The sequence below is a fragment of the Perissodus microlepis genome, chromosome 11 (genome assembly GCF_051167445.1).
Source record: "Perissodus microlepis isolate ML-2025 ecotype Zambia chromosome 11, ASM5116744v1, whole genome shotgun sequence".
Taxonomy (NCBI): domain Eukaryota; kingdom Metazoa; phylum Chordata; class Actinopteri; order Cichliformes; family Cichlidae; genus Perissodus; species Perissodus microlepis.
Window position 1 is genome coordinate 26,324,319 of NC_140471.1, and position 15,604 is coordinate 26,339,922.

At 41.0% G+C, this 15,604-nt stretch overlaps 1 protein-coding gene and 1 long non-coding RNA gene across 3 annotated transcripts; one reads left to right on the forward strand and one right to left on the reverse strand.

Annotated features, from left to right (window-relative positions):
• The first annotated feature begins 267 nt into the window (after positions 1-267).
• Positions 268-1,152, forward strand: LOC146378048 (uncharacterized). Of its 2 annotated transcripts, none has more exons than XR_014801638.1 (4): positions 268-328; positions 402-460; positions 526-627; positions 708-1,152. It is a non-coding gene; the product is annotated as an uncharacterized LOC146378048 (long non-coding RNA). The 2 variants fall into 2 exon arrangements; XR_014801639.1 differs by having other exon boundaries at positions 276-328; positions 381-460.
• Positions 1,153-1,819: 667 nt separating this feature from the next.
• Positions 1,820-15,579, reverse strand: mtf1 (metal-regulatory transcription factor 1). Its single transcript, XM_084943672.1, has 11 exons — positions 15,474-15,579; positions 13,728-14,255; positions 10,824-11,062; positions 9,317-9,448; positions 8,993-9,066; positions 6,778-6,911; positions 6,212-6,289; positions 5,899-6,001; positions 5,153-5,811; positions 4,837-4,906; positions 1,820-4,310 (listed from the first exon to the last, which is right to left on the reverse strand). The coding sequence occupies exons 2-11, from the start codon at positions 14,190-14,192 to the stop codon at positions 3,835-3,837; spliced, it is 2,430 nt and encodes an 809-aa protein (XP_084799798.1). The 5' UTR covers positions 14,193-14,255; positions 15,474-15,579; the 3' UTR covers positions 1,820-3,834.
• Positions 15,580-15,604: the final 25 nt, after the last annotated feature.

A 15,604-nucleotide genomic window follows, 5' to 3' on the forward strand; every position in this document is an offset into this window, starting at 1 on the left:
GCTATTTATAGGGGGAAAACAACAAAAACCCCAAACAGATTATTAACTTCAAGTGAATTTCTCAGAACTTTGAGTAGTTAAGTCAAAAATGGGAAACTATACCCCGAAATACACCCTTTCACTCATTGGTGCCTTTTTTGTTCTCCCCCAGTGGTAGAAACATATGTCCAGAGTGGCCTGGGCAGACAGTTCTTTCCCTCGTCATTCACTAATTAGTAAAATATAAATCACCTGAGCACACCTGCTTAAAAACACCGAATGCCCTTCCTCTATGAAACACGCTGAGCTTGCAAGACAAATGTGTATTTGATCATGGCCTCGGAAACTGGTAAGGTCGCCTGCTGCCCTCCAGCTTTCATGTTATCAGCGGGTTTGTCCAGGTATGTTTTGAACACTTGCAGGTTGCGCAGAGGATTTACCGTCTGGGCGCGTTGATGAGGCAGGCTCAGAGACTAGACATGTGAGTCACAGCATGACATTTTAGCCTGATGGTGCTAGGCATTTTAACCAACACGTCCTCCGCAGGCTCTACAGGACATCGAGGACAGACTGTTGGACCTGTCTGAAAAAATGGCCCTGTGCAAAAAGATCGAGAATGATTTGAAGGACTTGCGTCATGCCCTAGAAGTGAGTTTTCTTCTGGTCTCTGAATTCTACTACAAATGGCTAGTGGTTTTTTAAAAAATGATACTGGTTAAATGTTACAGAGGAAATCCCCCCAGGATGTGTCCGCACCACTCCAGAAATGAAGAGAAGAGGAAGACCCCTCCCAACTGCTGATTGCTATCTAACTAAATGAATGAATTCTATTAAAGTAACACAAATAAAATGCTTCACCAAGCAAACATTTCAGTGACAAGGATAAGGTTTTATTAGTATTATATTGCTCTCAATTCAGAAAGTTACTCATATTTATATGAAACGCATAAGCAAACAGTTTCACATTATACATTCTTTAAAAAATACAAATTCTTAACATTTCCTCACTCTTTGGGTGTCAAGACATTCCTTTGGAAGCATGTCATTTTCCTCTTTCTCCCTGCCCCAGCTCTTCCTGGAAAATATAGCCTGTTTGGTGGAAAATGTTGATGGCAGAAATTCCAAAGAATCTACACTTGTGAACAATCTGCTTCCAAACAAATGTCGCCACAATTGATTTGCTGACACTACAGACTGATGTAAATATTAGCCACGTGAACTTGGCCGACAAAGGCAAAATTTCTCTGTTTAATGAAAGAAACCAATAATTCACATGTTAAACTGAAGCGTACGAAAGTGCGAAATGATGAAACTGGATGGAATTCTAAACATATTTAAGCTTAAAACTGAAAATATCTGATTAAAATAACAAAACTGCCAAATACTTAAACATGCAAATCCAGCTGATATTAAACCAATTACAGAGGCGATAGGGTGGCTGTGAAACAGTACTTCATGGATTCACTACAGTCCAGATTCACACCATTCAATGCAAAATATACAGGAGCACTGTAGCTCAAAGCTATATTGCAGCAAATATTACTTAATGGGAGGCATAAGTAACCATTTAATCTTTGAGTCAGTAACTGAACTTGTAAATACCACACTTAAAATTGCATAGTTGGGTTCACCAATGATCTGTATGAAAATGTATAATGGTGAATAGGTACGACTCCCGGTGGTATTTTTATTTCTTTGTGGGAATTATTTTAATATCCACTGGAGTCAATGTCAGATTTGGATGCTCCAGACATCTAATTAATATTGTATTATGGGAGGAAATTTGCCTTGTGGCACCTATAAATTTCCTAAATCACACACCAGAGGAGCCAGATTAAAATTTTGCTTTTTTTTTTTTTTTTTTTTAAAAGATTGATTCTGCAAATTGGAAATTAAAAGCAGAATCATAATGTCTGCATCTGTTATATAGCTGAGTTTAATTTCTTTTTTAAGTCAATGCTGCAATATTATTATATTATATTGGTAAAGCCCATTTGACTTTCCCAATATCACAACTGGAAAATCTCCATGCTTTTGCCTTGGTGTGATCTGCTGCTGGAATGGCTGCCTGAGAGTCGGTAAATGTGAAAACAGAGTGTCAACAAGCCGATTACTAAAGCAGAGGCTATCAAGGCAAGGAGGCTTACAGAACAATTAATGTTGTAAGGCCAAGAAGCTCTACTGTCATTTACAGGGCATAATGCCTTTACTCTATCATCATTGCATTGTGTCCCATGTGAAACAATACTGTTAAATTATACTCTGAGCCAGAGGCTATGCATTACATATATTTTCTTACAATGTGGACTATACAGAAACCCAGCGGCTTGTATAACTATTCAACTAAAACACAGCAAAAACATCTTCTGCATAAACGTGACGGGGAGAAGAATGAACAGAGAGTATACATTAGGTTCAAACTCAGAGTTAGCAATTCAAAAGTCTATACAAAAATACAAATTCTAGAATAATCTACAAGTTTTTCAAAGATGTTTACACTAAAATGTACCATATTTACACTGTCACCAGGACACCATCTTTTAAATGCTACTTTACAGCAGGTTTATACAAAAACTCTGTAGTGGTGCTGCAAATCAGCATAACCGATATGCAGAACCAACTTTACAAGTTAGTGTGCAATAAACAGGGAAGAGTGCAGCAAAAACGTAGGGCTACTGCAAGTGTGGGCCGTCCGGCAAGGAAAATGCATGTCTGAGAAAATTGTGGGAACCAGGAACAGTTATGACTTGATGCATCCCTGAGAGGGTCACAACCCTAAAGAAGATGGGATGTTGACAGTAGTTCCTTATAGTTTAGTTGTGGGCAAGTTTTTGCAAACAAGCAGATCCTAGAGGATATTTTGCTTGACTGTGCAGTCTACTACACGTGCCTCGTTTTACAATACTTACTACGTTCTTATGAAGGTAAAACAATTCAGTAACAAAAAAGCAGCTCAACTTAAAAAAACAACAACATGTGATTGGAATAAATTAATAGATTATTTCTGCTATCTCAAAGATGATAGTATCATTATATTGAAAGAATCAGGCATTTAAATAAATTAACATATACAATTTTAAGTTAGTTTAAGTTATAGGCAACTTATTGACGTTATGTCGCTTAAAGAGACAGGCAGATCTGATCACAGGTTCTCAAAAAAAGTAAAAAAGAATCATCACATTATCTGGACCGCACTAGTCTTCATAGAAAACAAACAAAATACTGAGGAAATCACTTCATATTACAAGACAGCCACGTGGGAAGCTGTGTGACCAAGCTCTTTAAATTTTTGCTGGGAGCAATGCTTGATTAAAATTGTAGCAAAATCCTCTCATATACAGTGCATTATGGTTATTTGCATACCAGCCTAAAGAATTTGTTAGGACCTGTAGTACAGTACGAGGATACAGTACAAGGACAGATGAGTTTTGTTTTCCTGCTAAGGTGTGTGACCTTCAAGCCAGGACAATGAAACTCTAAATTATCAGTGCTTGGACAACACTTGGTCATTTCAATCAATTCAGAGTGAGGATTATTATAAAGAGTTTATCTTTTCAACAAAGGATCTACTGCCTTTTCCCTGCATTAATTAGCGTTTAAGTTGCTAAAACTCAACTACTGCAATGAGACTCAACAGAAAAGTTACACATACTTTGTATATATACTATACGTGCCCCAGTGCCGTACAAAGCAGAATGCACTGCATGTACTGGGGGGTTTCAATGCACACGCTATATAGGGTGAAAGAAGAGGCATCACTTCGGAGAGTGACTCGAGGTGTGGGTGGAATCGACGCTTGTGGGCGAGTGGGTGCAACAGACAAACATGTGGTGCCAGACTCCGAAGGCAGCTCTTTTAAGGATTGCCATCAGTAGCCATGCTGAAGTCGTCTGCGACCAGCAGCAGAGCCTCAATGTTGGCGGCTGTCTCAGGGCTCTGCAGGGAGAGGAAGTCTGAGACGTCCATACTGGCTAACCCGTCAGATGAGGGTGGGTTGGCGGCAGTGCCGCTCACTATTGTGGAGAAAGTCTGAGCTGTGGAGGAGGAGGAAGAAGAAGAGGGGGCCTCCAGTGTCACCTCACCCACCTTGGAGGAAGACTTGGGGGGGCAGCATGAGGAAGATGAAGTTGCTGAATGGTGCTGAGGTTCTGATAGTGGCGGGGGAGGGGGCTCTGGTGGTTGCTGCTGTGCTGGGGCTGAAACGATGGAGGAGGCACTCTTTGCACTCTTGTCTTTAGCAGAGTCCCTGCAGGCACACTGACACTGGCAGGATTCCTCCTGTTTGATGATGATGACTGGCAGGCTGAGGCCGATCTGCTGGACTGAGTTACCTACAACAGAAACATTACGTTTGATTAGGCCAATGCAAATAAATTAGTCAAAACCACAGTGGTGTCTGCAAAAGTAGGCTGTCTGATTGTACCCTGTCAATATTTACAGATAGAAACATTACAATAGATTAGGTGACCACATGTTCCTATCAGCAACATGAACTGTAAACGTTGATGAAAACATCATCATCTGGTAAACCTGGCAGTGGTTCTTTTAAGGACCATAAGCATACCATAAGAGCTGGAATCTTCCTTTTTTCCTCCCCATTTCAAAAATGTTACATTTAATTAGGTGGAAAAAAGATTTAGCAAAAATGAAAGATGGTTACTATCAAGCCTCAGCCTGAGATTGCCATTTCCTTCCTCAAACTTCGCGTTTATATTGCCAAATACTTTTCCTAGTAACTATTGCATACTATTTAACTAATCGTCATTAACCCAAGTATTTTAGTGGCAAAACAAATGTATGATTTCCTTAGTCTTTGACCAATGTCAACAGCACAAGATTGGTTTCACGGTGGCTTACCAGCATTACCTCCCACTGGTATGGCTGTAGTGAAGAAAACCTTTTCCACTTTTGGAGCTCCTTGATGTGGCTGTGAATAAACAAAAACACCAAAGTCCAAAAGGGTTAACAATAAATATCAGTATCCCCAAGATGATTACACCATGTTTTTTTTTTTTTTGACTGTATCAAAAAGGGATGGACTGTGTATGAATTAAAAGCCATACTTTCCCTACTGTTTTATTTACCTAGTTTCATAGTTTGTTTGTGCTACCCTGTTTTCTTGTGAACATACTGATGAAGAGGAGAACAGATTCTGTGTGGGATCATTACTCACTGCTTGCTCTGGGTTCTGCTGGCTGTTGGTGGCACTGCTGAGGATCCATTGGAGATTCTGGTCAGACATGACCAAGCTGGGCTGCAACAGGTTCTGTGTGGGTGCTATGGTGATAGTGGCAGGGGTGGTTGCCAGACCAGGGCCAGAGTTTGGACCAGGATTATTGGCCAAAGGCACAGGTTGAGCCACAGGTGCTAGAGCATCTGTTGTGGTAGCTGCAACAACAGCAGGACCAGGACCTGGTGCTGTGGCAGTCAGTGCAGGGGCAGGAGCAGGCGTAGCAATGGGTGGTGGTAGTGGAGTGGTCTGGGTAGTACTATCTTGCTGTAGGAATGTTGGTGGCAGTGCCACATATTGCTGGGGGGTGACGTGGTTTTGTGGCTGGACAGAAGCCTGTGGCACGTCTGAGATCTGCTGAGGCCCATTGAGCTGCATGAAAGCAGGAGGCTGTGTTGTGCTAACATTTGCAGTGATGGAGGCAGGGGTGGAGGTCTGGGAGGAAGAGCTCTGATTGAGCTGGGAAGAAGCCTCCATGACTGCAGCGTTTTGTGAACAAGAAGATGAGGAGGTAGGATTGACAGAGAAAGAGATGAGAGAGGAGGCTTCTGTCACTCCTGGTTGGGTGGGAGTGTCCAAGCTGAAGGGCTCAGCAAGGCTCTCTGGTAAAGGGGGGAAAAAAAACTCTCAGAACAAGAACTTTAAGAAGAAAACCCAAACAGGTCGATTTTTAAATGAAATATTCTTACCGCTGGGATGAGCATCATCTTGGCTGATGCTATTTTCAGGACTCTGGAACATAAGCTCAAAGATTTTCACAGGGGTAGCATTGTTGAGGTCCAAATTTTGAGCCTGCAATAAAATTTAAATGAACAAAAGCCTTTAAAAAAGTGCACTCAGTGAATATATTGTTTTAACCATGACATTTTAATACAGTGAATATAAAAACAACTGAAGACTGAAAATATCTTTTAACTGACATCTCACTGATCATCCTGACAGCTCCTCTACTGTGTCAACACAGTGTCTGTTTGACAAAGGTGAAATAAAGTTCAAACTCACATTATGGATGTTCTCTCGTAGTTCTGAGTCTGTAGAGATGAGGCTCAAGTCACTGAGGCACAGCGAGTGATTTGCATCCTGCAATTAAGAGATCGAAAGGTCCATGATTAAAGTAGCCACTACAAGTGCTGAGTCATGGAAATGAAAGCTACTGTAAAAAATAGGTAAAAATCTAGGCTTTACCATACAAGGTAATCCATTACACAATGACATAATTAACAACTATTCCTTTAAAGAAAGAACAATGTAATCTACTTGGTCTATAAACATTTGCCATTAAAAACACAGGCCACTGCACAAGTGGAAAAGTTAAATACTTTACTTTTATGGTGACATGCTCTGTAGAAAGTCAATGTACCATGTAGTAATACCTGTGATATGAGATGTTATAACACAACTGTTTATTATGTGAAAAGCAACAAAAAAGGGCACTTTACTTCAGAACACAGCATACAGTAAATGGCACGAGGAGCACAGTGTTATGTAGCCCTGAGGCTGTCCAAGGAGAACACAATGACTGTGCCAAGTGTGCCCACACTCTGACAAGACGCTGTGCTGTGACTCACTTCAGAGAGCGGATGGGCGAGAGAGACGGTGAAGGACTGTCCTTTGTCGTGGCCCCGGATGTGACTCTTCAAGCTGTACTGGCTGCTAAAAGTCTTCTCACAGCCGTCACTAGGACAGTTGAATGGCTTCTCCCCTACAGAATGAGCAGAGACAAAGGCAGAAAATACAGACTGAGACTGATTAATTAATTTATTATTCTTTACTATTTATATCTTTCCTGCCAGGAAAAAGTAATCAAATTCAAAGTTGCAGCTTTATTAATAAAATGATGACTTTTAACGGACAAAAAAATGCAGCCGTATGGTTTTAAAAAGTCAACTTTACTCTTGTCACAATAATATAAAAATTTCAAGGGACCAGCATGGCTGTTTCCTGCTCTTACTCTAGCTTTGCAGACTTACACACGCTATAGCTATGTACTGTCACCAGGGGGCAGTGTTAGAAATATGTGAAACAACTCTTAATATGACTCTTGTTTGTGTTCGCAGAATTCTTGGTTCTTAAGCTAAGTCGCTGCAGATACAACAGAAGTCAAAACATACAAAACTGTTTGTAGTAAAGCAAAACCAAACGTTAAAATAATGAAAACTGTCCTGTTTTCAACCTTGAGGCAACTGTGGCTCAGGAGGTAGTAGGGGGCGTCTTCCAAGGGGAAGGTCAGTGGTTTGCTCCCTAGCTTCATGCTAAAGTGTCCTTGGGTAAGATATGGTGTGTGTGATGATTAGAAAAGGTGTAGGTTAGGTATAGAATAAAGCTCTTGTATGTGACTGGGTGAAGGAAGCTTATAGTTAAAAGTGCTTTGAGTGGTCAGTTAAGCAGAATTGATGGGCCAGCAGGGCGAGCACCTTCGCAGTCTGCTGGTAGTTGGGGTGGCCCGTCTCTCTGCAGAGAGCTGTTTTTAGATGGACGCTGTGTACAAAGTCTGTGATAAAAATCTGTGGGCTATTCTTGCTTGTGCTGCTGTTGGTGCATCAGCCAGGCATGAAGTTATAACATACGAATAGCTGAAGTGAAACCAAGTGCAGAAGAAATGTCTGTGCTTTTCATGGTGTATTTTTGATCTTCGATTTTTTTGTGGTTCTCTTGTTTCCAGTAAAGTCCCCTTTTCAACCAATTAGCAAACAGTAGAAGCACTTCCTCTCCACACCCTTTACAAATTGTTACATTGGTACTTAAATAGCACTTTATGGGGCTACTGATTGGGTAATTTACCATTACCCAATCAGTATTCTACCTATGCAGTGTGATCACTGTTAAGCTACATGCTTTTGTTTTTTCCTCAGTCTGAATATGCAAAATCCAGCCAAATGGACACAAACACAGTACAATGAATCCTGTAGCTGGATTTTAATATCCTGATACATCTTGTTCTTGTACATGTAACTGTTTCATTTTCAACAACACAAAGCATAAGCCAGTTCAAGTCATTCCTTGTTCAGCTGAACATGATCTACTACAGCGGTCCCCAACCTTTTTTGCGCCACGGACCGGTTTATGCCCGACATTATTTTCACGGACCGGCCTTTAAGGTGTCGCGGATAAATACAACAAAATAAAACTAGTACCGGTACCGAAAAACAGAAGATTTATTCATAACACACGTGAAAAGACCCAGGAAAACAGAGTTAACGATAAAAACGATAACAAAATAACGCTGAAAACCGATAAAAACCCTGAAAACTATACATTTCACACCTGAGCCTCAACTCTCGCGGCCCGGTACCAAACGACTCACGGACCGGTACCGGTCCGAGGCCCGGGGGTTGGGGACCGCTGATCTACTATATTGATATATAAGGGGAAAAAACCCCACCAAATACATGGGAAGCTAGTATTTGTCTGTGTGTTTGACAGCTGGCATGTAGGAAAGGTGTTCACCTGCCCTAAACAAGCATGCAATCATTAGAGCAAAGAGCTTGGCCTTAGCTGTCCATCTGGGGGGTGGGTCTTATTTGGAAGCATTTGTTCAATCAATACAAGCACACATGGAAAGAGCATTTTCAATTATTGCTTCCCCCCCATTTCTAATTCTGAAAGGAAGACAAAACAAATATTTTTGTGTGAAGGAAAGATGGTTCAGGTTAGGTTATTTAAACAGACAACACATGGGAGGCACTGGGCAACAATGGAAATGGAAATCAGGAAGAAATGAAAACAAATACATCTTTGTTGAAGCTTCCCTAGATAATTGAGGTGAACCAGAACACTGTATACCTGTGTGAGTCCGTACATGTGTTTTTAGGTGATGACTTGCAGCAAAGGCTTTTCCACAACCATCGTGATCACACCTGAAAGCAAAAACATAAAAAAAAACAGCGTGAGATCAAATGTAAACAAAGTGAAAAACATTAAAGGCTGGATTTCATCATCCTTCTAGATTAAAGTCATGACCCATCGCCCCCCCTGTGTTCTTATATGAAGAAAAACGGACAGTTAACATGGATAAGTAAAATTTAAATACACTTAAAGTTTTGTACAGCAGTTCCTTCACCTTAACTGGGAGAAAATTAAACCTGCTGTGAAAAAGGAAATGCTCACCGGAATGGCTTCTCCCCAGTGTGTGTGCGAATGTGCTTCCTCAGGTCACTGAGGGTGGTAAAGTACTTTGTGCATCCCTCTGATTCACAGTTGAAAGTCTTGCCTGTGTGAAGTCTCTGGTGTGCTTTTAGCCTGCAGAGAAAATAGTGTTTCATTAAACCACAATGGGAAAATATGAGAGGGACAAAGTAAACACAGTGGCATTCAGCAGCATGTGCTGACTACACTATCATTTCATTTAAAAAAAATCTTTAAAAAAAAAGAAAAGAGATGAGTCAGACGGGGAATGGGGCTATTAATAGAATTTTAAACTCAATCACGATGTTTGGCTTCTCACATTTAAATGAACATGGTCTAGTGATACTAAAAATGCATGCTCTGCAAACTGAATGGAAAGCAAAAGCAAACCAAGCCCTTCCTAAAAAAACAGCACCTGACCACGTGCCTGCATCAGTCAATCACAGCTGTGCCCTGCACAACACAGCATGCAGTGCTGGACTGATCTGGACGAGTAACTCCACATCAAAAGATCAGATATACAGCAAAAATCAAAAAATGTCTGGCACAGGAGAACATGAAGAGCTTGTCCCTTAAAGTGGATCATCATCAGCTGTTTGGAAATACTTTGGATTCAGTGCAAGAGATTTTATCCAAGAACAAATCATATACGAAAATTAAGTGTCTAATAAACACATATTTTTGGGTAAACGTTGGAGGGAAAGAGAGAGAATACTTTGAGTGTTTTTGGCATCCATCATGCTGATACAATAAATGGAATGAAAGATTTTTTTGTTCGAGGAGATGCACTAAGATCAGGTAAATGGTGAATAAACGCTTACTTGTCTGCAAAGTTGTATTAATAACCAAGAATGTAGCACAACGTAAAAAGGAAAGCAGTGCTCTGTTAATTCTATTTTCTGTTAAGTTTTGGTGCATTTTTTTAAATCATACTTCTTATCTTTTCTAAGAAACGCATGGAGTTTCAGTGAATGAGGAAGACCAGTTTTATTTTGATGCAAAGATTGATTATGCGAAGCAAACCATGACGAACCACTAATGCGATCCACAATGTAAAGTTAGATCAGGAATCTCAATAGCTCTAAGCCCTGTGTAGCTTACGATGATGGCACAGCAGCATCAAGCCACAGACACATGGCATTGCTACTGAAACAGTGCAAACTGGATACTTGGATGCCCTTTGATTTGTACATCTGATATATCTTGTGGTCAAACAAGAGACCTGACGGAATGACTGAAATATGTTCCTCTTTTAATGAAGTCCCGAGTCGCTTGAGTCATTTTTTTGTGTCAAAACATCTACTGCATCACGCTTTGTGTACTGCCCCCAACACTTAGGTCTAATTATCTTAACCTACTTTTGATCAAGTCTAACAAAACTGAAACGGAACCTACAGTGATGATATAGGTGACTTCATATAAACTTCAAGTTTCCACAGCAATGTAAAGACAGCAACATGAGACATGAAAGACAACAAAAAAGGCTCACCTGTACAGCGTGTTGAACGCCTTTTCACAGCCCTGTACGTCACACTCGAACGGCTTCTCCTTGGTGTGAACACGGACGTGGATCTTAAGGCTGTAAGAGGTGAGAAAGGCCTTTCCACAGCCTTGCTGATTACACACAAATGTGTACTCGCCCCGATGCGTTTTCTGGTGTGTCCGCAAGTTTCCTGCTGTGCTGTACGTCCTTGTGCAGCCTTCAAACATGCACTGGTACCGCTTTACCTGAAAGCGAGAGAATAAAAATGGTAAGTGGAATTAAAACATAGTGAAAGAATGCTGGTGCTAAGAAAAGGATTGCATCGAATCTCTTTATAAAAATCTGTTAATCTGTGTTTTAACTTTATTTAACAACACCATTTCAACAAGACAGGGAGAAATTAGTAAATCCAGCTCAGAAATAATAATAACCTGCCCTGCCATTGAATGAGGTGACAGTCTGACTCAGGGTGGCCTTTTGGATAGGATTTGAACTTAATGACTCAACCTCCCATCAGTACACAAAGCGGGTGAGCATTAAGGACATCAGTGATGACTAACCCCCAATTCTCTTTCACAGCACCGATGTCCATTGCAGTGGGGCAGTCTCCTGCTCTGCTCTCACACAAATATCCTGGGGGCACTGTGAATAAAAGCAGCCCAGTCTCTGCTTAGAGAAATTCTATAGTGTATTGAACACAAAACCAGGAGGAGAAAACTTGTGGCTGGCCTCCTCAACAAGAGACTCTCCTTCCTATCACCTCATTTACTAAACTAAATCCTCTTAGTATTCTTGTAAAAACAAATTGTAGCCCAATTTAAATCAAAGAAAGGCAAATGAGAATATTAGATGCATCAGAGAAAACTCAGCATGAACCATGCAGTGTTTGCAGAACTCCAAGACACCCAGTATCACAACTGTGATACAGTGAAAGTTACACACAGCTGACTTAGCTTTCGGTCCTGCTGACAAGCGCTAATCTGAGCGATGGTAGTCTGAAACCATTCAGTTTGGTTATTAGTGTGTGGCAGGGATCATTTGTTAAGCAAATATCTACGCGAACCCACAGCAGAACCCTGCTAAAGCTGGCAGCTCAGATCTGCATTTATCTCCCACACCATTGTGATTCTACCACACTGTGAATTTGATCATTGCGAGGGAGCACTTTATGATCCAGCTTCCCACACGCATAGTGGAAGAGACCACTCCATTACAAATTGGTTTATGAAAGAGGAGTGCTTAGCGTGGCCAACAAATATTGGGCAAACCATCCACACCCCAGTGCACGCTTTCCGCGGGGATTCAGATTTCATATTTGCTTTGTTTAACATATTACAAAGACCTGCATGCACATGACTATTTATGATTCCAGGCCTGCAGAAGAGTGTGGCACCACTTTATATTGTACTGTTGTGCAATATAAATTTAAATTCATTTCTCAGAAGTGGCATGAAGTCATACACATACAGACACACACAATAAAAGATCCCGGTATGCTTCTATACTGCTGCAAGAAATATATAGTTGTCTTTTAATTCAGAGGGTTGCTCAAAATCTTTTTCTTTAGATATTTGTTATTATTGCAGTTGGTAAAGGGGTTAAAAACTGAGCGGACACTGCTAACAAATAAAATCAAACCTTGACTTAACTTCACCTTTCAAACCAAAACTGGCTACAAAAGCAGCAAGGTTTCTGCCAATAATATTCAGAAATAATAAGGCATTTGCTCCAGCACCACACCCATCTAATGATAACAAAATCTAAATTTACTAGTATATTAATCTTCAATACATAATATGATTTTAAAGTATGAAAATACCATGATCAAGACAATATAGTCATAATGCTTTACTCTGGAAAGTTTGCAGTCAGTTTTAAGTGTAATTCTATTGTTCTACATAACTTTTAAACCCCAATTCCAAAAAAGTCTTGGTGCTGTGTAAAATGAACAAAAACTTTTGTGTAACTTCTATAGAACACAATAAACTTACTAAATGTTTAAGCAGACATTTTAACATTTCATAAAAACATTAGGATGGGGGCAACAAAACCGCTTTCAACACTTTGCAGTGAATCAGATGAACTGTTAAAAAAAGGCCAACACCATGATTGGGTATAAGAAGAGGATCGTAGAGAGGCAGTGTTACTCAGAAGTAAGCTGCCTCTCTTTTACGGAAGGGGCTCACCAATTTACAAAAGAATCTGCATTTACAAGTTGTGGAACAATTTCAGAATATTGTTCCTCAAAAGATTCTGAGAATCTGGAGAAATCTCTGTGTGCAAGGGATAAGGCCAAAAATCATTGGATGGGCTCAGGAACACTTTTAGAAATCTGTGTCTGTGAACACAGTTAACTGTTCAGGTCGAGTTGCATCCTCATTTTTCCTGCAACCTCTAAAGAGGAGAGGGACCAACGTGCTTGTTATCAGCACTCGGTTCAAAAGCCTGCATCTCTGATTGTGTGGGTGATACATTAGAGCTCATTGTCTTTGCACATCTGCAAAGACAATGCTGAAAGGTCTATACAGGCTTTAGAGCAACATATGCTTTACCCAGATGATGTCTTTTTTGTGAAAGTCCTTAAATATTTCAGTAAGACAATGCTACTGCATCTGTTGCATGGCTTTGAAGTGGAAGAGTCCTAGTGGTGAACTGACCTGCCCGGAGTCCAGACCTTTCATCAATTAAAAATATACAGCTGTTGTGAGCTACAATCCTGTATCAGACAAGAATCTGGCAACATTTCTCTCACAAATGTCCCACAACTGTGCTCCTCAGATGTTTATAGACTACTGTTAAAAGAAAGGATCATAATAGTGGTAAAGATGGCTCTGTAGGCTATATATCATCTAAATCAACTGACTAAACACAGGAAAGAGAACCATACAAGATGCACTTATTTATGCTCACCTCTCTCTGCTTGGTCTCTGGGCACTCAGAGTGCAAGGTGAGCGTAGCCCCCTCGATGTTGCGTGGCATTGGGGTGGACCCTGGATTTATTGTGAACTGGATCTGGTCAGGAGAAATTGTGTGGTGCACATAACCCTGTGACATCCCATCTGGGTCTGTCATAAAGGCCAGCGATCCCTCCTCCTCATCTCCATCACCTTCTCCCTCTGTTAGGAAGGTGACTCCATCTTCATCCCCTCCACAGTGACCCTCCTCTTCTCCCTCCTCATCCAGTCGTATTGGGTCCCGCTCAATGAGGACCGTGGTGCGGTCATAGACCCGACCAGAGGATGACGAAGGTTCAGCAATTAGGTCACCGTCTTTGCCGAAGTGGATCTTGTCATCTTCTTCGTCATCCCGCTCCAGCTGATCCACCTCCACCTCAAAGTACATAGGCGCCTCCGTATGAGGGCCATTCTCACTCATGGTCTCTGATGCCTCTCCTTCCTTGGCAAGAAGGACTGCACTCTCACACGTTAATGTTTCACCCTGAAAAAGAAAGAAGCTACTTCACTTATGCTCTTAGGTTGTATAGCTCAGCTGAATTATTACAAATTGTAATTGGAAAAAAGCAAACACTGTTGAGCAGAAACTCATAGTTTCTCATAGCTGAGCCCAATATAAAGACTGAATATATTTATCAGCGTTTAGTGATTCAGCAGCAGATCTGACTAGGGCTGCCCAGTTAAACTATATCAGCTGTCACTATGTAGCCCCACGCTGACAGACAGGAACATTTGGCAACAAATAACTAGACAGAGCCACAGCTATGTGTGCTTTTGGCAGAATAAGGTTTTTTTGACTACATTAAATGCCCGTTTTAAACATGTTCACCCCCTAATGTAGCGGACCTGCGGGTGTCAGTCAAAAGCAGCTAGTTTTTTTCTTCAACACGTCAGACTGAAATCACCGCAAGTAGCTACTTAGTAAGAGACATAAACACTGTTCACAGAAACTAAAGCTACACATCGCGATCTGGAACTTTCTTACTCCAGTGACAAAAGTCATGAGATAGCTGGTGCTTAGCCCTAGCTACTCGGTGACTTCTAATCAATCAAAATTCATCAGGCTACCTCTAAAGGAAAACGTTAAATGCTGCGTATGAAAGCTGTCACTTCAAACCGACGGTGACAGTTAACTTTTACATGGCTGCGCACACAATGCAGCGCAGTTTTCAAACATAAGCGTGACCTTATAGGCACTCAGTGGCTGCAAGGTTAACCTTTAGCTGACTGAACAATATCGTTCTCACAACTTAATGTCACAGTACTGAGGTTGTTAGCTTTACAATGCTAGCATTCTGGTGGATATCTGATCTCATATCATGATTACATCGTCTCCAGCCTGATACGTCGCTGGTTAGCTGCTGTAAATTAATCTTAGGCTGCTTATTTTGCATCTGCCGTTACATATCTTTAGAGTGTTTTTCTCTTCAGCTCGTAAGCCACAGAAAGCTAAATGGGAACTAGTTAGCCAGAGGCTAGGCTAGGTAAGTCAGCTGCCACTTATTTCTCTACACATTCATAGCTTCGCTGGATAGCAACACTTTAGCTCATTGCTAAGCTAAGGGGCTAACGATAAACGTTTATTGTCAAGATTACTTATCGTTCCTGCAAAGATGGTCAGTTTCATTTTACCCGGTGATAAAGTGGCAAACTGAGGTTTAAGTGGATCGACTAGAAGGAAATGTCATTAAAATAAATTTACCTCTGAATTTTAATCCTTATTCCGATGCTTTGGATGTTGACCACTTTCTTCCTATCCCCTCCCTAGAAGGCCATACGTCACAGGCTCGCAGCCATTCGTGATGAATTATGGGAAATAATGTATAACTAACG